We start from the raw sequence: 22,712 nt of genomic DNA on the forward strand, positions 1-22,712 counted from the left end.
CCTCCCTTCGTGTGTATTGTGGTTTGTGTTTTTCACAGTTTGGCAGTTCATAAATTATTTCTGGCAATAGAGCGTCAGAGACTGGCTACATACTGAGGTTGAGGGGATTGCTCCTCCCTTCTGGCCACGTGAAAAATCTGTGATGGGCCCTGTCTAGGAGCAGGAGGTCGAGACAACCCATACTGTTGGCGGATACAACTCATACTTTCGAGGAGAATGACCTTTCAGGTAAGTGCCGACGATTCATTTTTGTATAAGGTGTGTTTTTGATGAAGACTTCATGCGGAGGATAGCTCTGTGGGGCAGGGCCAAGCATCAAAAAGTGTCTAGAAAACGTTTATTTTACTGCAGGAGCAGATATCTAGATTTATTTTAGCAATATTCAAGAATAAGTTACATGTACAGTACATACAGAAACCATATATAGAAAAAATATTATTATACAAGACCAGAAAGGGGAAGTGCTTAAAAAGAACACACGGTTTTCTCCTTTTAAAGGCCTACTGGTTTGAAAACAAAAACAAAATGAGTGACAAGCAATTGAACCCATTCACGGGCTGGTGTTGCTGCTGTTGACAGAGGCTGTTCTGTTAGATTTTTAAAAGTCTGAAAGTGCATCCAGGGAGGCTTCTGCTGGGACCTCTCAGTGACAACCTGAGAAGCTGTTCACTGCTGGGTGTAGGCCGGCCTATTGCCTGGGCCCCCCTGCCATTCCTCTACTCCTTTGGTCTCGAATGTCGCAAAGGTAGCCTCCTTTTAAGTTGCATGTTGCCCTCCCCTGGGCAGGCAGTCTGTCATGGCTGAATGTGGAGCCCATGTGTTTTCCAGGCAGGGGTTTTGCCCTCAGACACACTTGAGTGCATCTTGGAGCATGTGCAGCGTGCATCTTCCTTACCTTTGAAAATCCTGCCCCTACACACATCTGGGGTTTTTTGGGCTGCTTTGTATCTGACATTCCAATTCCCATCAAGGCTTTGAGACCTGATCTCTCTCTCTCTTGAGAAACTAATCTTGTTGTCTGAGGATGGAATGGAGAGGTGGCTAGAGATGGGAAGGCTCTGTGGATTTGTAAGTAGGGTCTGGACTGGGACCCAGCTGGTTTTTGTGTCGTTGGGACTCTCCTGCTGTGTGTGGTGAGTGTTTAGGACAAGGGTGGGCGAACTTGACCCTCCAGCTGTTGTTGAACTACAACTCCCATCGTCCACAGCCATGATAAATTGTGGCTGGGGAAGATGGGAAACATAGTTCAGCGGCAGCTGGGCGGTTTGCCCACCCCTGGTTTAGTAATGGCTAGGTAGCTTTGATACTCTGGCACGTCACAGCCAAGAGGCAAGATGGCATTTCCCCCATTTCCTAGAACTTCCTCCCAGGGAAAACTTTGCATCTGCTTGGTCACTGGACTTCCAGGAAAGAGGGCCCCCACAGCTCCCAGGGCTTTCCTGTTGTCTGAAACTCCTTCAGCAAAGGCAGTTTAGATGTTTCTGGTGCAAGACGAACAGAGAAAGAGATACTTGCTTGTGAAGTACACCATGGGAGGTGGGGGGGGGGCAATTGGCTGTGCCACGCCAGGGCCTGCTAGAATGCCTGTAGCGTGGAAGAAGGCCATGAATGTTTGTGGAAGTTTCGATTAAGTTCCTCCGTTCAGTTAAGGGATTGCAAGCCCCAAGGCTTATCGCTTCCAACTTTCTCAACTTCCTGCTGTTGCTAGATTGAAAAAGATCTGCGCTAGCTGTTTCTCGTGTTACTGATCCTTCTGGAAGGAAGAGATACAGAAGGCAGGATTGACGTCGAGCTCAGGGACTTTGGTGCCAAGTCCCTAGTGATTAGACCCATGCCATGTGATGGGTTTCTGGTTAACCACATTTCAAATCCCCTCATCGCCTCCCACTTCCCTTTTAGTAGTATTGGAGCCTGTTTTCCACCAAACCAGACCCCAAACTGAAGCAATAATTTAAAGAAAATTAAAGAAAATCTCATATGCTTGAACATAGCAATCTTGTAGAATGTTGTGTGTTAAGAGAGATTCCTCTGGCGGCTGACCTTGATTATAGGTTGCTTACCATCACCCATGTCTGTTTGATTTTGTTTGAGTGGTGTAGGTTGCTTTGTTTTCCCACAATCTAAACTGCCTGCTTGGACAAACTTGCCAAGAACAGTTTTGTTGACTTTGGGCCCCTCGACCCCTCTCAGGTTGAAGACTAAGGCCAGCCCTGCTGGACTGGCCTAAAAGTCCATCAAGGTCTGTGTTCTGCTTCTCATGGTAGCCACCCTAGAAGCCTCCTTGGCTCACTCCTAAAAAACAAACAAACAGGCCTTTTGCTTCTTTGCCCTCCAAAGGGGGGGGGGCACCTACTACTTGCTTTAGAAACCGAATCAGTGGGGTGGGTTACCTCTTTGAGGGGCCAAGCTCCTCCCTTCTGTTTCTGGAGGTGTTCACCCAAGTTTGGTATGTGCGAATGAGAGAACTGGCAGCCAGGTCCCTGCTCAGGATGGCAAAACTGTGCCTCCGGAAGATCGCTGCCCCAGTGCAATGACGTTCCTAGCCAAATGCAGCCTCGTGTCATTTTCCAGTGTGTTTCTAAATGGAAAATGCATGTCTCAGCCTCATAAAGAGTCGTGCCAAAACCCAGCAGTGTTAAAAGTTGCCAGCAAAAGTGCCAAATTCTCAAGAGATCTTTTAAGGCAGTGGCTGTGGATTTTTATTTTTTTTAAGTCTCCAGACCACCACATGGCCTGTAAATTTCAAGAGGGTGACCTGGCACTTGGAAGAAGTCTGGCCGTGCTGCAGTTCCAGCACATCGGCTGAGGTGTGCTTTGGGTTCCAGCCCAATGGTTCTGAGGTCACCATCATCCATGTGGTAGGGAAGCCAGTGGCACGCCGGAGGGCAAGAGCGGTGAGTGCCCACTTCCTGTGGCCTGTTGGAGGTCAGCAGCTGTGCAAGTGGAGGCCATCTAGACCTCAAGTCTGTCATGCTATCGCTCAGAGGTGGAGAACCAGCTCGGCCTGCAGAAAGGCCTCTGCTGGAGAGCTGCTATTGGGCCCACCCCACACAGCATCCCCATGGGAGTTGTGCGTGCCTGGGAGGCCCGAGGCTGGCCACCCCTGCAGGAGACCATTCCTGGGCGAGAGGAACCGGTTTCAGTATGAAGCAGATTCCTCTGTCCTAATGCTTTTTGAGTGGTTCCTAAGAATTGGAGACATCCTTTGTAGGGGGGAAGGGGTGGGCAGAGGATAGTCCCTAATCTTCCCCTTGCTGTTCTTCAGTGGCTGCCAAAGGGAGACCCCCCAAGTAAAATCCCTGCACTGATTATCCAAGCAGTGTGTGTGTGGGGGGGGGCGTTATCCCATGACAAGCTGACATTTAAACTTGCCACTCTGACTGTGAGGCTAAACCAGATATTTTCTATTGTTGCATTTAATCTTGAGTTTTTCACCTACCATCTGATTTAGGTGCCTGATTCTTAGGGCTGCTTCTCAGATGACTTTGAAGCCTGAGGTTTATGTATGTTCACAACAGGGTATCTAAAGTAGATGTTTGGGGCGGTGGGGGGGTGAGTGAGAGAGAGAGAAATCTTTTGGGTGTTTGCCTGTGAAAGCTTTTGGCTGTAGAAACGGATGAAGTAAGTAAGTGAGCCAACTTGAACAAGGGCGTGCTCACTGTCTCTGCTTGAGGCAAGCTCATATGTTAATTGTCTTTTTAAAAATAACTTAACTGCCAGTTGTCCCAAGGTCAAAGTGGTGGCAGGGGAGGAAAAGGGGTGGGGAGCCCACAGCTTTCTGTCATCACCTGCATCAAGTGTCAATCTTAAAGGCATAAGTGCAGATTTTCAAATGAAGCACCCACATTTAAGTGAAGCACCTGCTAACTCTGCATCTGTCAATAGATTCACGGTGACAGTTCCTTCCAGCAGGTGAGGCAATGCTTAGTTCAGGGAGGATGGCTTTGCTGTGCAAAACATCTCTTGGTTCAGGCCTTTGTTTATGCCCCTTTGCTGGGAAGCCATGACAAGTGTGTGCTGCAATGTAAAAGGATTGGAGGGGTGTCCTGGGTAGATCTGAGGCCACTTGACATCTAGTATTCAGATCCTTCTTAAGGCATCAGCGGTGTTGAAGGCCATTTGTGTGCATATCCAACAGCAGCCTGGCTCCATTCATGATAGGCACTTAATAAAAACCATAAAACTGAAGCCTTACTGCTCCATGGAGGAACTAGGAAGTACTTCCATTTACGTAACTGGACGAGAATGACTTAGTTCATGGCCATACAAGAGGCAGATAAGTGTGAGATTAGTTTGGTCTCTTTTCCCTCCACTCTAAGGGAACAGAAAGACCAAAATCAGCCAACTCTAAAAGACAGTCTGTACCAGTTACAAACGATCTAGGAACCTAAAAGCAAAGGAAGAGCCATGTGCAAAACCGGTAGGAGAATGTTCTGAGTTTAAAACTTAACAAAAAGAGAGAGGCCCTTTAACAGGCCTAATCCAAAGGTCACACCCAAAGTGGAGTGAGCTCACTATTTTACAAACCTAAATGCTCAACGCAGGCAAGGGAAAAGTTGTTTGCCAAGAGTTCTGTGCAAAAGCTGGTGGCGTCGTTCTCCTTGCCATGTCAAAGGGGCGTATACTGGTTGTTGACGGCCCGGAGGTGGCCCCGGCCTTGTGCATCCATCTCATAGTCACTGTCCCACGGCCGAGTGGCAGGCGAGGTGGGCGGCGTAGCAAGACGGCGGCTGCTGCTGTGCCACAGGCTGCTGGCCAGCTCCTCTGGAGAGGGCACCAGGTGGAAGATCTGCTCCATTGAGGAGCTGTGGTGGAGGTCGTTGTCCGGGAGCCACGGGCAGCTGGCTGGAGTCAGCTGGACAAGGTGGACAGGAGGGGAGAGTGGAACTGGGTTGCAGGAACCTGCTGTGGTGGTGGTGGTGAAGACACAGAGGGAAGAACAAAGGTAGGCTGGATTAATAGCTGATGGCCGGGATGAATGCTGTACAACACCTACAATCTAAACTCTGCAGTCAGTTTGCGTCCCCCCACCCACCCACCCCTTGTTTTGCTAGCCATGAGGAAAGGGCACTTGAACGTCACCTTCACTCTCTGAAAATCTTGGCCAGCAACTCCACTAACTTGTCAGATTTCAGTAGGCAGCACTCACCTACTCCTAAGAGGATTGTGTTTAGCCATGGAAGTTAGAAACTTGCTTAAAAACAAAACTGAAATCAGAGTCTTAGAAAGCAGAATTGTGTGCCCATCGCCAGAGTCTGGGCTCCGACAGAACGATGGTGTGCCCAGAACCCTGCCTAGCATTTCCCCGCAGAAATGACAAGCAATGATGTAATTTATTGGATGAAGAGGTCACGAGGTCTCCTGCAGAGTCCTTACTGCCAACTCCAAAGTATTCTTTCTTCTTCCTTGGTACTGCCAGCTTGGAGATGACATGAAACTCCCTCATATCCTGTCTTACTCAAGACTAAGGGAGAACCCCTACTTCCCTTTTTCCTCTAGCAGTGTCTTAAACCACTTTTCAGGCAACTGGATCAAAGCTGGGATGTTGTACAATAGGCATGTGCTTTCCCCTGAAGAAGAGCCCTCATTTCTCCTTTCCCTGCAAGAGATGCTTTCTGTAGAGTCCACTGCCACTCCCCATAGAGTCTTCAGCAATAAATATCATACTCTTCTCCAATTGTATAAGCGGACCTCGTTATTTGCAAGGGTTCCATATATTTTATTTATTTATTTATTATTTGATTTGATTTCTATACTGCCCTTCCAAAAGTGGCTCAGGGCGGTTCACACAGAGAAATAACAAATAAATAAGATAAACAAAATGGATCCCTGTCCCCAAAGGGCTCACAATCTAAAAAGAAACATCAGACAGACACCAGCAACAGTCACTGGAGGTCCTGTGCTGGGGGTGGAGAGGGCCAGTTACTCTACCCCTGCTAAATAACGAGAATCACCACATTATAAGGTGCCTCTTTGCCCAGTTAGCAGGGGTTATGAAACCATGAATAACGAGGTATTAGGGGATTAGGTTCTGAAGCCTAGAAAATGACCTTAAAAAAACAGAGGAGAAAGTACAGTACCTTGGCCACCTCAGATCTTACACTTTCCCACTCTAGCACCTCCAGAAATGCATACAGTATTGTAATCGTGAAGTTTCCTTACCCCACCGTTGAAGTTCAGCAATTAGCAGCACAAACCCCAGGCTTTACTGGTTGGAAAGTTGGCCAGAGAGGTGTCACAGCATTGATGCCAGTTCAAGTGAACACACAGGAGATCCTTAGCGCGCGCACACACACAGACACACGCGCGCGCCATGTTCAAGTTCGAAACCACAGATACATGAAATGCTGTACCACGAATAATGAATCTGGTGTTTATTTTTAAACCACTTTCAAGACCATTTTCTAGGCTCCAGAACCAACCCCAAAATTCAAAGTGTCAAGTTCAAGGTCAGACCTTCAAGTTTGAGCTTGACCCTTTGACCTTGACACTCTAACACAGAGATATGCAAAACACCTACTGCAAATACTGAATCTGGTGCTTATTTTTAAACCATGAATACTGAAACTGCAGTTAACGAGCTCTGCCTGTACTGCCGAATTCTCAGTTCTGAGGACTTTCTCCCACTCTATGCAAGCTTCTAAGTGTCATGGAATCAACTCTTGGAAACAAAGCCTGTGTGTAGAGACAAGAGAAATGCAGGCTGCACACGACATCTGTGGATTGCACTCTTCCCATTGTTTGGTTCTGAGTTTTCCTTTGGCGGGGTGGGGAGGGCGGGGTTTGCCCTGAAAAACCACCATGTGGAGAGGCTGCCCTCAACTCGCGTGTGCTGCCTCACTGTTTCCGACTTAAAGCCAAGCCTGCTTGGAAGAGCTCTGATGCTTGAAACCGACCCAATGGCAACCCATTCCCTGTTTACCTTGTGTATGTGGGACGACCACGACATAGCTGGACAGCCGTACATCACAAGCAGCGCCACACTCCAGGGGGATGGGACAGCGTTGGAAATGGTGCAACATATCCAAGATGGAGGGGAAGCGCAGGTGCTGGACGCGGCACTGGCCCTTGTCCGTCAGTGAGAGGCGCAGGTGCTGCCAAGGCAAAGGGGGCAGGGAGCGATAGGTTACCCTCAGAAGCCGACAACTCTCCTCCGTGTAGAAGGTTCGGCAAGAGCCGGGTGTTGGCAGCAGACGCACAGCCTTCTCTCTAGCCAGGGCCAAACCTCTCCCAGGGTTTAACAGGAAGGGTTAGTTGTACAGCTATGTATCTGATAAAGTAGAGTAAATATGCCGAATTCGGTCTTCCTAACTTGTCGGGATAGTTAGAAATTTAGGGGAAATCTGCTGTCTGTGAAAAAGAAAGAGGAAGAAATAGCTAATACAAGGAGAAGATGGTATTTTCAGGAGGCTGGAGTGCTCTAGGTCGTAAAAGCCAGACACCAACACTTGCAGACTGGTTATGAAGGAAGACTCCTCAAGGAGAGGCGCCCTTACCTTTGCTCTTCCTTGGAAGTTAAAGGTGAGGACATATTCTCCCCTCCGGGTTTCACTCTGTCGGATGAGGAAAACCCCATGACCTTCCAGGCCCTGGAGCTGGACGAGCTGGGCGGCTTTAACGCGAGAGATGGGGCCATGGAACCAGGGGAAGGAGGACAGGTAATGGTCTGTCTTCTGGCAGGGCTGTTCCGGGAGGCCGGAGTGGACCGCGCCTGGGAAAGAGCAGCAGGGACTGAGTTGTGCTGTCTGCTTAAGTCTTTTCACTAGGACCCCTCTGGTTCACGGTTGTGCATCTGCTGCAGGCTCTGAACTGAGGCATAACACGGCTAACCGGTTTTTTCAAAGAGCTCACAGTGGTTGGACAGTAACATTGTCATGCTAGGCCCTGTAGCCAAACAAACCAACCCCAAGCCCCTGCCAAATGTTTACCATTTGCACACCCAGTAACTAATCGGAAAATTAATACAATTTAAGCCAGAATTAGTAATGCTTTTAACTTTTGGTGCCTTTCAACCCTCAGAGCATCCTCCTGCTGAAACTCCGTGGCAGTTTTTCTACCAACAAGCAGCTGCCTTCCCTAGCTCTGAGTGGCTTCAGCGCCTGGACTGACCCTCGGTGGCATTTCCTTTGCTGGAAGATTCGACAGTGACACTTCCACGGCCAGGCCATCCCCACTCCCACAGCTCTGGAAGTCAAAGACAGATACCTTGATTCAGGGAGTCGGTGCTGCTGTTCATGGGGCTTGCAGTTACAACCTCCGAATGAGAATCCCACTCAATGTCCGTGCCTTCTGACCTGGGATGCAAACATTGTTTGAGGAGCATATAGCGAGAAATGTCAAGGGGAGTAACAAAAACTGTTTAAAAATATATCTGAAGCCAAAAACCTGCCAGGGAGGCGGTCAGACCCCTGGACAATGAGGGCATGAACAATATTAATAAGGAGGATAAAAAAGATTGCAGAGAAGCTGAATGAGTTCTTTGCATCTGTCTTTTTAGTGGAGGATACTGATCATATCCCCGCTCTGCCAATGAGCTTCTCAGGCTTGGAGGCTGAAGAACTGGGCCAATTTGAGGTGACGAGAGAGGATGTTCTAAACGGTATTGAAAAACTAAAAATTAAGAAACCACCAGAGCCAGATGATATCCACCCAAGAGTTCTGAAGGAACTCTAATGTGAAATTGCTCATCTAGCAAAAATATATGTTAACTTGTCCCTACAATCAGACTCTGTAATAGAGGACTGGAAAATAGCCAATGTAACTCTGATTTTCAAAAAGGGATCCAGAGGGGTCCAGGAAACTACAGGCCGGTCAGCTTAACTTTGGTGCTGGGTTATTTGCTGGAAAGCAAACTTAAGGACAAAATTGTTAAACATATAGAAGAAAAGGCCTTGCTGAAGGAGAACCAGCATGGCTTCTGCAAGGGCAAATCTCACCTCACTAACCTTTTGGAGTTCTTTGGGAGTGTCAACAGGCATGTGGATAAAGGTGATCCGGTTGACATAGTATACTTGGACTTCCAAAAATCTTTTGACAAAGTTCCCCACCAAAGGCTCTTGAGTAAACTTATCAGTCATGGGATAAGGGGACAGGTTCATGTGTGGATTGGTAACTGGTTGAAGGACAGGAAACAGAGGGTAGGAATAAATGGAGAGTTTTCACAATGGAGGAAAGTAAGAAGTGGGGTTCCCCAGGGATCTGTATTGGGACCAATGCACTTTAACTTGTTCATAAATGATCTAGAAGTTGGGGTAAGCAGCCAAGTGGGCAAATTTGCAAATGACATTAGGGTAGTGAAATCCACAACAGATTGTGAGGAGCTCCAAAAGGCTCTCCAAACTGGGTGAGTAGGTGACAAAATGGCAAATGTGATTCAATGTGTATGCAAGTGTAAAGTGATGCATATTGGGGCAAAAAACCCCACATATACACTGATGGGGTCAGAGCCATTAGTGACTGTCGTGGTGGACAGCTCGTCTAAAGTGTCGAGGAGAGGAAAGCTGGTCTTGTGGTAGCAAGCATGACTTGTCCCCTTTGCTAAGCAGGGTCTACCCTGGTTGCATATGAATGGGAGACTAGAAGTGTGAACACTGTAAGATATTCCCCTCAGGGGATGAAACCGCTCTGGGAAGAGCAGAAGGTTCCAAGTTCCCTCCCTGGCAGCATCTCCAAGATAGGGCTGAGAGAGATTCCTGCCTGCAACCTTGGAGAAGCCTCTGCCAGTCTGTGTATACAATGCTGAGCTAGATGGACCAATAGTCTGACTCGGTATATGGCAGCTTCCTATGTTCCTATGAGACAATGTGCGGCAACTGTGTAAAAAGCCAGTTCCATGCTAGGGGTCAAAGACCACAGGCAGAACTGTGTACAATTCTGGTCACCATAACTTAGAAAGGACATTATAGAATGAGAAGCTGCAGAAGAGGGCAACCAAGATGATCAGGGGCCTAGAGCACCTTCTTTTTGAGGTAAGACTACAACACCTGAGGCTATTTAGTTTAGAAAAAAGACAACTGGGCGGGGGGGACATGATAAGAGGTCTATAAAACCATGAATGCTGTAGAGAGAGTGGAAAGATATTTTTCTCCCCCTCTCATAACACTAGGATCAGGGGTCATCCAATGAAACTGATTACCAAGGAATTTAGGGCCGACAAAAGGAAGTACTTCTTTATACAACGCATAATCAACTTGTGGAATTCTCTGCCACCGGATGTGACGGCCAGCAACCTGGATAGCTTTAAGAGGGGTTTAGATAATTCATAGGGGTCAGGTCTATCAATGGCTACTAGTCTTGAGGGCTACAGGCCTGGATTCAGAGGCTGGATGCCTCTAAATACCAGCTGTAGGGGAGCAACAGTAGGACAGAGGGCGTGTCCTTACCCCCTGCCTGTGGGCTTCTCAGAGGCATCTGGTGGGTTCTTGTACAAGATAGGACTTGATGCTGGACTAGATAGGCCTTGAGCAGGGCCGTTAGCACCCAAGGTCAAACAAAAAACCCAGCAAACCCAAAAGGAATTCATTGAGAAGGTTGGAAGATTGGCTCAAGAGCTGGTCATCACTTTCTTTCTTTCTGTCTATCTAACATTTATATCCCGCTCTTCCTCCAAGGAGCCCAGAGCGGTGTACTACATACTTGAGTTTCTCTTTCACAACGTAGGTTGTGAAGTAGGTTAGGCTGAGAGAGAAGTGACTGGCCCAGAGTCACCCAGGTAGTTTCATGGCTAAATGGGGATTTGAACTTGGGTCTCCCCGGTCCTAGTCCAGTACTCTAACCACTACACCACGCTGGCTCCCTAAACGATTTAGGACTAAGATACCAAAAAAACCCAAACAAACCTTCCCTCTCACATCCAAACCTGCCCCTCCTCTGAAGTCTATTGGGTAGGCACTTCTGCACACCCCACTTCCATCAGAGGCACAGACAGCTGGTGGGGGGTAAAAGAGCATCATCCATTCTGGGCCCCAGGATATGGGGCTCCCTTCCTCTGGCCTCTTCCCTGATGAGTTTCTCATTCTGGCAGAATTTTAACCTGGCTGGTCGTAGATTTTGACTACCCTCTTATTGACTACTTTAATTTTATCTGTCCCCTCTGACCAAACAGAAAGGCATCTGATGCGAATACTGCTCGCCACCCAGAGGTCAGCAGTTTTCCCCTCCCCATCTCAACCAAGACTTCAGTGGTTAGCCCATGCAGAGTCAGGGCAGCCGGCCCCAACGCACAGCACTGCTTCTCTGAGAGGCAGGAAGGGGCCTGCAATTCATGGAAAAAGTTAAAAAGCAGCACAGGCCCGGCTCTCTGTCAATCACAACGGCACTTCTTGCTGCTGAGTGCAGGTTTCTTGGTATTTCAATAACAGGAAGCACCACAGTTCAGCAAGCGGTGTTTACAAGAACTGCATGAGATACAAGCAGTGGCGTGGGGGAGGCAGTTTTTTATTCTCCAACCCCGGCTCTCAAGTGAGGTAACCAGTTGTATCTTTCTGGACAACTGTTTATAAATGTATGTATGTATTACAAATGTTTCTCAGCCCTTCTAAAGGGCAAAGGTAACTCGTAGGTATAAAAATAAACATAGAATTGGGAAAGGGGGGGGGAGAGACAGTGTACAAACTAAAAATCCGCACACAGTGTGTCATGTTAGCCACAGTTCTCCTCATGGGGGCTGCAAGGATGAAGGCACTGAAGCCTCACCCCCACACCCTTAAAGCACAATTCCACTGAGACCCTCTCTAGTTTCAGAGACCCCACCAGGGACTGCCCACACACCTGAACCTGCTCTTATGGACCAGGAACTTGTAGTGTCTTATTTGGAGAAGCTTGGAGGACTCACCCTTGACGGAAGCACACTTTGATTTCAGACATCCAAGAAAGCAGCTGTTGGTCATCTCCCGTGTCAAATATAATGTCCGTAGAGGTATTCACCTAACACGGGTGGGGGAGAAGGAAGCAAGGAGAAAGGAAAAACCGTTACGGAGTCTTGCTGCAAGGAGGAAAAACCAGCCCCATTTCCCATCCAAACGGGGATCTCTTATCTGGATTTCCAGGTGCTATAGACTGCTTCCTTCAGCATCCTCTAGGAGTTCTCAGATTTCTTCTTCCCTCCCACACCGGGATATGCCACCAGCCTCATAAGAATGGTACCTTCTGCATCTGAATGAGTCAGAATTGGATCTCCAGGCAGCCACCATTTATGATACCCCTCTGCGCATGGTTGTTGTTCAAGAATGGAGCTTTCTCCTTACCTTGAGCACAAACGTGTGGACATTGTCTGGCATCTCCAGGCGTGTGCAACGTCGGATCTCTTGGATTTCCGAGCGGGTGGTGTGCAGCTTTGGCTTTGAGCACTGTGAAAAGAGGCAGAACAATCAGCTACAGCTGCACCCTGGAAACGGTGAGCAAGTCAAAGAGCCAAGAGGGAGGCAGTGAGCCTTCTGAATCATGTCAAGCCTCTGTCTAGCCCAGCTTTCTGTCTCCACCAGCAACAGCCAGGTGCCTCCAGGGGTTCGCAAGCAGGGTATGAAGGCTGTGGTAGCTGGTGCACAGGTACACTGCCTCTGAATGTGGAGGTTCCATGGGAGGGGTCCTATCACAGTGGTAGAGTCCGTGCTTTACACACAAAAGGTTCCAGGTTCAATCTCTGGCAGCAGATAGTGCTAGGAAAGACCCCTCTTTGGAGCCAGTCAGTGTAGATGATGTTTGGCTAGGCCTGCCCAACTTTGGCCTCCCAGCTGTTTTTTTTACTACAACTCCCATAATCCCCAGCCATAGTGGCCAGTAGCCATTGACCAGAGAGGAGAGCTGGTCTTGTGGTAGCAAGCATGACTTGTCCCCTTAGCTAAGGAGGGCCCAACCTGGTTGCATATGAATGGGAGACTAGAAGTGTGAGCACTGTAAGCTATTCCCCTCAGGTTTCAAATGCCCCCTCTGGCTTCTTCAGATAGGGCTGAGAGAGATTCCTGCCTGCAACCTTGGAGAAGCTGCTGCCAGTCTGTGAAGACAGTTCTGAGCTAGATCGACCAAGGGTCTGACTCAGTATACGGCAGCTTCCTATGTTGATTATGGGAGCTGTAGGCCAACATCTGCAGGAGGGCCGAAGTTGAGCAGGCCTGGATGGACTGCTGGTTTGACTCAGTAGAAAGCAGCTTTCTGTATTTGTGTTGTCTAAGCATTGATAGGCTTCTCCTCCGTGAACCTGTCTATTCTCTTAAAGCTACCTAAGCCAATGGCCATGATTGAGTTCAGGTGTGCATTTTATGGACAAGGAATTCTCTGTGTGTGCCCTGAATCTACTGCTCCTCAACTTCAGTGGTGTGACCCAGAGTATTGTGAAGAGAAAAACAACTCTCCCCACACACTAATTTTTAAATAACCTCTGCTGTGTCCTTTCTTGGCCATCTTCCCGCCCACTACAGGTGAGTGTGCTCAAAACACTGTTTTCCCTTGTAGGGGAAGGTGGCCCAACCCCTTTATCAGTTTGGTTGCCACTCACCCATTAATCAATTAATCACACACACAGGATTCCCTTCACAAAGGGGAGGCATTCTAAACATGCTCAGTGGTCCTGTGCTCTGGCACCAAAGCCAAAGAGCCTCAACCTTGGCCGGCCAGCCTGCCTTGGGGAGCAGAGGTCCCACAGACACTGCTAGATGAGCATGACCTCAGGTGACCCAGCAGGCCAGTCTGAAGGAGGCTGGCTCAGGCGCTGCCTTGCCCGAAGAGCAGCTGGGAGAGCCAGCCCTGCAGGAGCTCCATGGGGAGCCAAGCGGGTCCTGGTTGCTTACTAGAACTCCGCCGGGGCGGCAGCAGCAGCAGCAGCTCAACCAGCAACTACTGGAGGGGGAGACTGAGCATGCCCTGGCAGAGGCAAGATGCCCCCAGGGGTTGCCCATCCCTTGCCACCTGAGCCTTCTCTACAGGGCAACTACAGCCCATCCCAGACACTTTAGGGGATCTCCAAAGCCTTTTGCAATATCTTCAGTTCCTGTGACAAGTTCCTCTTCTCGCCAGCCGAAGAGGAGAAGTGAAGCCCGGACTCCCACTCCCAGCAGTGAGTCCGGCCGCTTGCAGTGCTCCGACATGGAACGACGAGTCCATCGAGAGCCTGGGAGCACAATCGCCACCAGCTGGACCAAAGGGGCCGCTTTGCTAGCACTGGGTTTGGGGCCTAGAGGAGCGGACTGGATAAGGAACTGAAGCCACGCCACACAGCGGAAAGGTTTTTTAAAAGTGTCCCGACTCCTGGACAAAGCAGTTCTCAGTCAGCCAGCCACCTCTGCCCCTGCTGCAAGTTCCTTGCTAACTGGGCAAAGAGGCACCTTTTAACGTGGTGATTCTCTTTACTGAGCAGGGGGAGAGTAACTGGCCCTATCCATCTCCAGCACAGGACCACCAGTGACTGTTGCTGGTGTCTATCTGATGTTTCTTTTTAGATTGTGAGCCCTTTGGGGACAGGGAGCCATCTTATTTGTTTGTTATTTCTCTGTGTAAACCGCCCTGAGCCATTTTTGGAAGACTGGTATAGAAATCAAATTAATAATAATAATAATAATAAGTTCAGCACACCGTCAGATTCTCCTTGAGCCCAGATTCTGGCGAGAAGGCAGTACGCACGGCTTCCACCCGTTCTTGCCGGCCTTGCTGAAAACCTCCCCAGTCCCAGCTGCCTCCCTTCACTCCCAGTCGTGGGCTGCTTTTGCTCAGCCTCACAGGGACTGAAAGCTGTACACGGCGACGACAGAAATAGATGGAGCTGTAAAAGCTTCATGACAAACACGTAGGGAGCCGCCTGCACTGGTCTAGCTTTCTCCAGCAAGGGGGTCTTCCCCATTCCTGCCTGGGGACTGAACCAGGGCGCAGAACATGTGATGGTCCCCTGAAAGACGAGTCCTCAAAATAGGAAGCTGCCACCTGCGGAGTCAGACGCTCAGTCCTTCTCGATCAGCACTCTCTACACTGACTGGCAGTGCCTCTCTGGCATTTCAGGCAGAAAAGGGTTTTCCCCAGTTCTGCTTTCCTAGATAGTTTCTTTTGACTAGAGACGCTGTTCAGTGGACTAGGGCTTTCTCCAGGCACTGAGCAGTGGCTCCAGTTCAGACCTGCTGGGGTTCCACTGGGAGGGCCGAGAAGCCATTTGGGGGTATCAGTTCTGATACCCCCCACTTTTTTGACCACACACGATTATTCCTCAGGGTCTCCATGTTTTCATACTGGTTTTAAAACACTGAGTGACCTATTAACGATAGGGTGGGGGAGTACACCATGTCAAAACGAACAGAATTTTCTGGGCCCAATCAAAGTTGAATCCTGGAGAGTGTGTAGATACGTGCAAACGCAGCGAGCTTCCCTGATTCTGCATAATTCAGTCTCTTCTGCTAGTCATGGGAACACCCAAAATCCTGCTCAGCCACTAAATCTCATTTGTTCATTTGCCCACTGCAGTTTTTGGAGATTGGCGCCAACTGGCCCTACTTGCAATGTGGTGTCCGTTCACCCTGCTCCAGGGTCAAGCAATGCATAGAGTAAGGCAGCCTTTCTGGCTGTCTCGTCACCCTGACAACCCCGGAGAAGAGGGAAGCAGCAGCAGGATCGGGGGGGGGGGATTCTGATGCTGCAGGGTTGGCATTAGACAAAAATAAGCTGTTGCCAAAAGCTTGCTGAACTGACACACAAAGTGCAGAGGAGCTAAGTGAAAGCAGGAAGCGCACAATCCCTTTTCCAGACAGACTGTTCCCAACTCCAGCTGCTGAAACGCTAGGATTTTCCATGGAGAAGAGCCTCAGGAATTTGCTTGGCTGAGAGGACAGCATGAATCACTGGCATTTAACCAGTTGACGGGTTGGGTGGGGAGAGAACCTGCTTGGGGGAGAGCCCATGGCCAGAAGGGCAAGTGGCAGCCGAAGAAGACACCACTGGCCAAGTCCTGATGGGTCCTAGCAAGCAGCAGCCCACGAAGTGCAGGGCCTGCAGGAAGGACAGCAAAGGCCCTCCACCTTTGCTGCAGCAGCAGCAGGAGGAAGAGGAGGAGGAGGAAACGCCACAACTGCTCAGGACTACTCCAGCATCTGTGAAACTGCTCAAGGATGGAGAACTGCAAAAGCTATCCAGGAAATGGGAGAGAAATGGATTCCTTGTCCCCAAATGGCACCCTTGGGACGGCAGAAGCTGCTTGCAAGGGGAGAATATGGAAAAGCTGGATCCCGGGATTACACCAGAGCCCAGAAATCCTCCGTCCAAGCCAGGAGTCAACTTTGGGGAACAAAACAACCCATTAAAAGAGCAGGAGTGTCATTTCCTCTTCAGTGAATAATTCAACCAGCCCTGTTCAAGGGTTGTAAGAGACACAGTGGCATTTCCTTTTCAAAAATATGCAAAGCTACCTTCTGCAGAGTCTCAGGCCATTGGTCTAGCTGGACCAGGATTGCCTACTCTGACTGGCAGCAGCCATCCATGGTCTCCGGGAGAGCGAAAGAGCTCTTTCCCACCACCCACTGCCTGGTTCACCCACCAAACCCCCAAACTTTCCGCATGCAAAACAGGAGGTGCTCTACCATGGGGCTCTCTTCAGTACAAAAACAGAATAGCTAAATGGCAGGGGGGATTTTCCTGGCCCAAGTAGCACCCTTTGTGCTACTAAACGGACACATCTAAATTGCACTTGCAGCCTTCTCATCCCATTTCTGAAGCAAAAGAAGAAACTTTGTTTTGGAAGGGGGCCAGGTATGGAAAACAAATTTTGTAGCGATGAGAGGAAGTGGGAGGTGGGGGAAAGGCTCAAACTGGTCCACTGGATCTTGAGCTCAAGGTGACCCAAGAGCCATCCACGGAGCAAAGAACCTTCATGTTTCCCTGTCTCCTCACTGATTGGAATTTAATGGGTAAACCCCTTGCCTCTACAGGCACGTTTCTGCCTATCTTGTGTTGTAAAGTACCTTGTTAGTTAGACTGGTCTGGATGCTACTGCTGCTAATTAAGTATTGGGCAAGCTATCAGCTTGCCCAATACTTAGGGGAGGAGATACCGATTGGATTTGCTTTCGCCTGTAGAAAGGGATGTGGCCGAAACTCCCAAAATATCCCTGCGCTCTTGTGTATCTGGGAAGAGTTCACTTCTGCTTTTTGTCTATGTCATGCTGTTTTCCGTTCTGAGTTTCGCATCCTTTTGGGGTTTGTGGGGCATGAGTCAGAGCGGCTACTTTGGGATTTAGAGCCAACTGCACTGGGGGGGGGATCGTCAGTTCCCTCTGGGGGGTGGGAGGGGAGGGCCTGGGCCTTGATGTGAAAGGTCACAGAGGTCAGGACCTCGGGATTCATCTCCCTCCCACTCTTCCTGCTAGAACCACAGCAGCGTCCCTCTTTCTCTTTGCTGCCTTCCAAAAGAGTTGGTGGCAAAGGGCTGCTTTCCCCCTTCCCATTGGGGACATCGGAAAAACTGACTTAAAGTGCTGAAGAGACTTTTAAAAGGTGAAACGAACAGCAGACACTGGAGCATCTGTGGTTGGCAGAGGTGGCTGGCGAGGGACCTGGGAGCCCAACCGCCAGAGGGCTGGACGGCTGCGTGCTCTTCCAAGGGGTCCCGGCAAAATGTCAGGAATGTCCTCAAGACAGCCAAGAAGCAAACAGCTGCCAGAGCAGCGAGTGGAGTCCTTCCCTTCACCTGCCTACAGAGAGCATGAAACATCCCCTCCAGTCTGTTTGATGGAGGCTGAGCCTCCACACGCAGCAGGAGGGAGAATGGCCGATGCCACGCCAGAGGCAGGGCGGTGGGGCAGTTCTGAGAGTGCCCTGCTACAGCGGGGAAGACCTGGGTTCAAATCCTCATTTGCACATGGGGCTCAGCCACTCTCTCTTGGCCTAGCGTACCTTACAGGGTCCCATTGATAGAATATACTAGGATGGGGGAGAACCACATTTACTGCCCCAAGAGGAGAGCTGCGATATAAATGGAATGGCCCTGTAAGTGGGAAACCAGCACATCAGGGAGAATTAGCCTGACTCCTTCCCTGCTGGGCTAGCTTTCTAGTTGCAGGAATAATAAGAAGTCTTATTCTTACACATATAATTTGCCACCTGTGGTCTGAAGCAATACAGTTTGCTCTACCACCTTAACAGTCTGCCGCTTCATCCTCCTGTTTGGGTAGAGCAAACATAGGGCAGAGGAGAACAGGACTGTCGTGTTCAGACTACAGATGGAGTTCATTTTTTAAAGTGCTTTTTCAGGTAAAAGCTGCCTTTCGCAGGCTCAGCTATATAAAGATGATCTAGACCTGCAGGAAACCTTTAATTAGACAGGAGCCCTGAAAAACCTCAATGGGTCTGTCCATACCAGACAGGCCAGAGCCACAATTAAGTTTGATGAAGAAGAAGATGATCATCACCACAAGTTTGGGGGCAGGATGGGGATGGTGGTGGTGGAGAGAAGGCTGCAGAAAAAGGTCAGACAGCAGCGCCTATTTGAAATCAGGCCACGTGGTAATCAAATTTTGAATCACCCCTCTCACATTGCGCAGCAGTGGGCAATGGTCAACCCTTCCTGTATTCTACCGAGGAAAACCACAGGGCTCTGTGGGCACCAGGAGTCAAAACTGACTTGATGGCACACTTTACCTGCTAACTGGGCAAAGAGGCACCTTTTAAATGTGGTGATTCTATTTAGCAGGGGGAGAGTAACTGGCCCTCTCCACCCCCAGCACAGCATCCCTCCAGTGACTGTTGCTGGTGTCTCTCTTAGGTTTCTTTTTAGATTGTCTCCGTTTGGCTTGTCAAGAAAACATATCCTGCATAGGGTGTCTCCCCCCTCTTTAAATGGGATAACAGGAGTAGCCTGCCAGCATCATTTCTTTCGTTTCAAATCAAACACAGTGATCTGCTCTGGGGATCCACCCACACAAGCACTTCCGCAGAGGCCGGAGCAGGGGCAGCAATAGAGATACGGGCCGAAATATTAGTGTTAACAACAGGAGAGAGCTCCGTCGGACAAATCTGGAAGCTAATTTTAACTTGGAAGGAAGGCAGTGTGCACATTTCATTCTTCGCAACCAAAAGCAAACATTTTTCATGGCCAACGGAAACCTCTCACGCAAGATCAGGCCAAGGGACTGTGCGAGTCAAGCAGACCAGACCAGATGCATGTGCACAAGGACACATGCGCACAGAAATGCTAGTATGGCAACAGACACTTTGAATGTGCCTGACACCTCACAATCCCAGAGGAACACAATTAGGAAATGTTGCCGCTTCCTTTTGATTTAGAAAAAAAGGAGACTGGGGGAAGATGTGCATAAAATGATGCACAAAAAAGAAAGGAGATCTCACCTTGCCATACTAACTAGATGACGGGCGTCAGTCAATGAACCGGAGTCAGGGCAAAAGCAAGTATTTCAAGGCAACTTATGTTGCTGCCACAGGCTGTGGTGATGGCATTCGACCAGTCGAAGGAGTAGATAACTACATGGATTCCTGTGAGCCAGAAAAGCTCCACAGAGCACCCCTCTTCAGTGGCAGTGCACCTCTGGCAAGAGTTCTTGGGGTCTTCGTGCCCTGCTTGTGAGGCTCCCAGAGACATCTGGTTAGACACTGTGGGAAGCAGAATGCTAGACTAGGTGGACTTGGGCCTGATCCAGCAGGGTCCATATGTTTTTAAAGGGGTCAGCCCAGTATTGGCTGGATCAGCCATGCCAGGCACTCTACAGAGCAGGGGCCACAAGAACAGTCTAAAAGCATGCATGAGACTCGGCTACGGTGGCCCTGAAGCATGTCTGGATGGGAGGCTTGCTGGAGAAACAGAACCCTCGATGGAGCCCACCTGCCATCGGAGCAGGAGCCCATCGAGGCCCCCACGACTTCAAGCCTACTAGCTAGCCACGCAGGTTGGACCCATCAGGGGCTTGACAAAACTTCAGGCTCTGCGGCCTGCCTAGGACTGCAGAGATGGGTCGTAGAGCATCTGGGCAGGCACGGATTTGGGGAATGGGCCACATCTCAGCAGCAGAGCGCCTGCTTTGCAGGCAGAAGGCCCCACCTTCAATCCCTGGCATCTCCAGGTAAAGGATCAGGTAGCAGGTGATGGGAAAGACCCTGGAGAGCGGCTGCCTGTCCGCAGTGGACAAGAAGGACCCCCCATGGTCTGATGTGGTATGCTGCAGCTTCATATAATCTATGACTGAGGAGCTGAGCTAGGCAGCATGGATCCCCAGCTCTGTAGGCCTGATCTGGCCCATTTCAGGGGCTCTCTCAGTCCGTCCGTCCGTCCTTCCCTCCCATTTATATCCCACTCTTTCTCCAAGGAGCCCAGAGTGGTGTACATCGTTATGTTTGTCCTCACAACATCCCTAGGAGGTAAGCTAGGCTGAGAGAGAAGTGGCCCAGAGTCACCCAGTGCATTTCATGGCTGAACGGGGATTTGAACTCAGGTCTCCCTGGTTCTAGTCCAGCACTCTAACCTCTGCATCACACTGGCTTTTTGATAGCCTTTAGCTGGAGAGCCTTTCCAACATGGATGGGGCTTGCTCCTTCTGCAAGGCGTCTTTCACAATTCCCTGTTGCTGTGCCCGCATTTCTGACTGGGAGGAAAACAGGCCATGTTGTTTGTCTGATCAGCGTGGCAAGCTGGATACTCCCTGGACAGGGAAGTACATTTTATAGGCAGGAGTGGGTGGGGAGGAAAGGCAGGTATGCATAGACACTGTGGTCTCTGCCTGCTTTTTAAAAAATGGGTAGATCAGTCACCTAAAGATTTCACCAATTATTCAGGGGGAAGGCAATTCTAGTTCTCAGTGATGCACATTAAGGGCATATCCCACTTTCTTTTGCTACATAAACCACTTTGAGAACTTCGGTTGAAAAGCAGGATATACAATATTCTTAATCTTATTTCCCAAGAAGATTTGGGGCTAGTGCATTTCAGCAACCCGTGAAACGTCTTCTTTTCCCAACAGCCAGTGCCAGTCCTTGTATATTTGACTGCAAATCTCTAATCACCTCCTTCACCACCTGGAAATCGGGCTTTGGGTGATGTACAAATCTGTTTTAATGTATTGCTTAAACTTGTTCACATTTGCATACAGGCAAAAGTTCTCAAGCAAGCTGTGTGGTAGTTTTCTCAGAAGACGCATTCCCTCCCCGTTCCCTCCGAGGTGTAAAAGACAGGGGGAGGCTGCTTCTTGTGGTGCTTGCTAGCTGCAGTTTTTAGAAGTACTTGCATTTAATAAATAAATAAATAGATAAATAAATTCCTCTCTTTATATATATATATCTCCAGTTAATCAGGGGCACCTTTTTTGTAGGCTTTAAAAAGTTCAATTAATTAACGGAAGCGATTCCTAGCAGCCCTACTGTGTTTATATTTAAATTACCAGGCAGGTGATTCAGTTACTAAGAATTCTTAGTAACCCTACAAAAGATAAGGAAGCCTGATCAGATATAGAGCGTGAGGCGGATGCTCGAGATTCAGGCCGGCCAGGAGCAAGTGTCACAAGCAGAAGAGCCAGTGTCATTATGAAACCAGGCCCCAAGCAGACACTTCCACAGAACACCACAGGCTTCCACAGCATGCAGCTTTCATTTCCTCTGCCCCATAAGAGAAGTGGGTCAGTGCACGCTTGCAGTGCCGCTCCAATACTGCCGAAGGAGAGGACTGCAAGGCCTGGCCAGGGTCTCCGTTGTCTCGGCTCCAATCGACTGATAGCGTCTGCAGGGCTGGGCCAGGTTGGGAACCCTGCGGCAGGCTTCCCCGGGGCTGCTAAGCATCTTCCCCATGAGAACAGACCTGCTGGATCAGGCCCACAGGAACATAGGAAGCTGCCATATACTGAGTCAGACCATTGGTCTATCTAGCTCAGTATTGTCTTCACAGACTGGCCGCGGCTTCTCCAAGGTTGCAGGCAGGAATCTCTCTCAGCCCTATCTTGGAGATGCTGCCAGGGAGGGAACTTGGAACCTAGATGCTCTTCCCAGAGCGGCTCCATCCCCTGAGGGGGAATATCTTATAGGGCTCACACATCAAGTCTCCCATTCAGATGCAACCAGGGCAGACCCTGCTTAGCTAAGGGGACAAGTCATGCTAGCTGCCACAAGACCAGCTCTCCTCTCCCCCATCCAGTCCAGCGTCCTGTTTCACACAGTGGCCCTTCCTCCTGTGCTTTCCCAGTACCATGACGACTCCTTTCTGGGCTTGCAAAAACCCTCCGTTGTAAACCCTACTCAGCACCCCTGAGGCGGGGTTAAAAGGAGGGTGGACATGGATGGGTATGGCTTGCTCAGTGTCACCTGCTCAGCTGACCACTGTGCAAAGGATCTGCTGGGCCTTGGTCTACTCAGCGGCTGGCCAGAGCTGCACGTCCCCCATTTCCTCTTCCCTGTGACCCCCACCTGGCAAGATTCAACGACTGAACGTGCTTCACTGGGTTAGGCTTCTGGCACAGGGCCAATGAGAAGCTGCAAAGGGTACCACTCTGCCTGATCGGCTGCCCTCACTAAGCCTCTAAGGCAGGGCTGCTCAACTTTGGCCCTCCTGCAGATGTTGGCCTACAGTTCCCATAATCTCTGGCCATTGGCGCTGGGGATTATGGGAGTTGTAGCCCCAAAACAGCTGGGGGAGCCTAAATTGAGCAGGCCTGCTCTAAAGCAAGCTCATCTCTGGCTTTTCCATCTACCATTTTGAAAGCATGCTTCTTTACTACATAATAAAAAAGAGTTCCACAGTTTTAACACCAC

The 22,712-nt window shown here is 49.6% G+C and overlaps 1 protein-coding gene across 3 annotated transcripts in view; it reads right to left on the reverse strand.

The window, feature by feature from the left end:
* Positions 1 to 336: 336 nt before the first annotated feature.
* Positions 337 to 22,712, reverse strand: part of SH2B3 (SH2B adaptor protein 3) — a 48,258-nt gene continuing 25,882 nt past the window's right edge. For all 3 annotated transcript variants that reach the window (XM_053280282.1, XM_053280284.1, XM_053280283.1), the window contains exons 3-8: positions 12,246 to 12,347; positions 11,834 to 11,925; positions 8,206 to 8,294; positions 7,497 to 7,711; positions 6,923 to 7,094; positions 337 to 4,905 (exon numbers count right to left, since the gene is read on the reverse strand). In XM_053280282.1, the coding sequence (XP_053136257.1) occupies positions 4,610 to 4,905; positions 6,923 to 7,094; positions 7,497 to 7,711; positions 8,206 to 8,294; positions 11,834 to 11,925; positions 12,246 to 12,347 (966 nt within the window). In that variant the 3' untranslated portion in view covers positions 337 to 4,609. The remainder of the gene's footprint in view (positions 4,906 to 6,922; positions 7,095 to 7,496; positions 7,712 to 8,205; positions 8,295 to 11,833; positions 11,926 to 12,245; positions 12,348 to 22,712) is intronic.

The sequence above is a fragment of the Hemicordylus capensis genome, chromosome 15 (assembly GCF_027244095.1).
Source record: "Hemicordylus capensis ecotype Gifberg chromosome 15, rHemCap1.1.pri, whole genome shotgun sequence".
In the NCBI taxonomy this organism is placed as follows: domain Eukaryota; kingdom Metazoa; phylum Chordata; class Lepidosauria; order Squamata; family Cordylidae; genus Hemicordylus; species Hemicordylus capensis.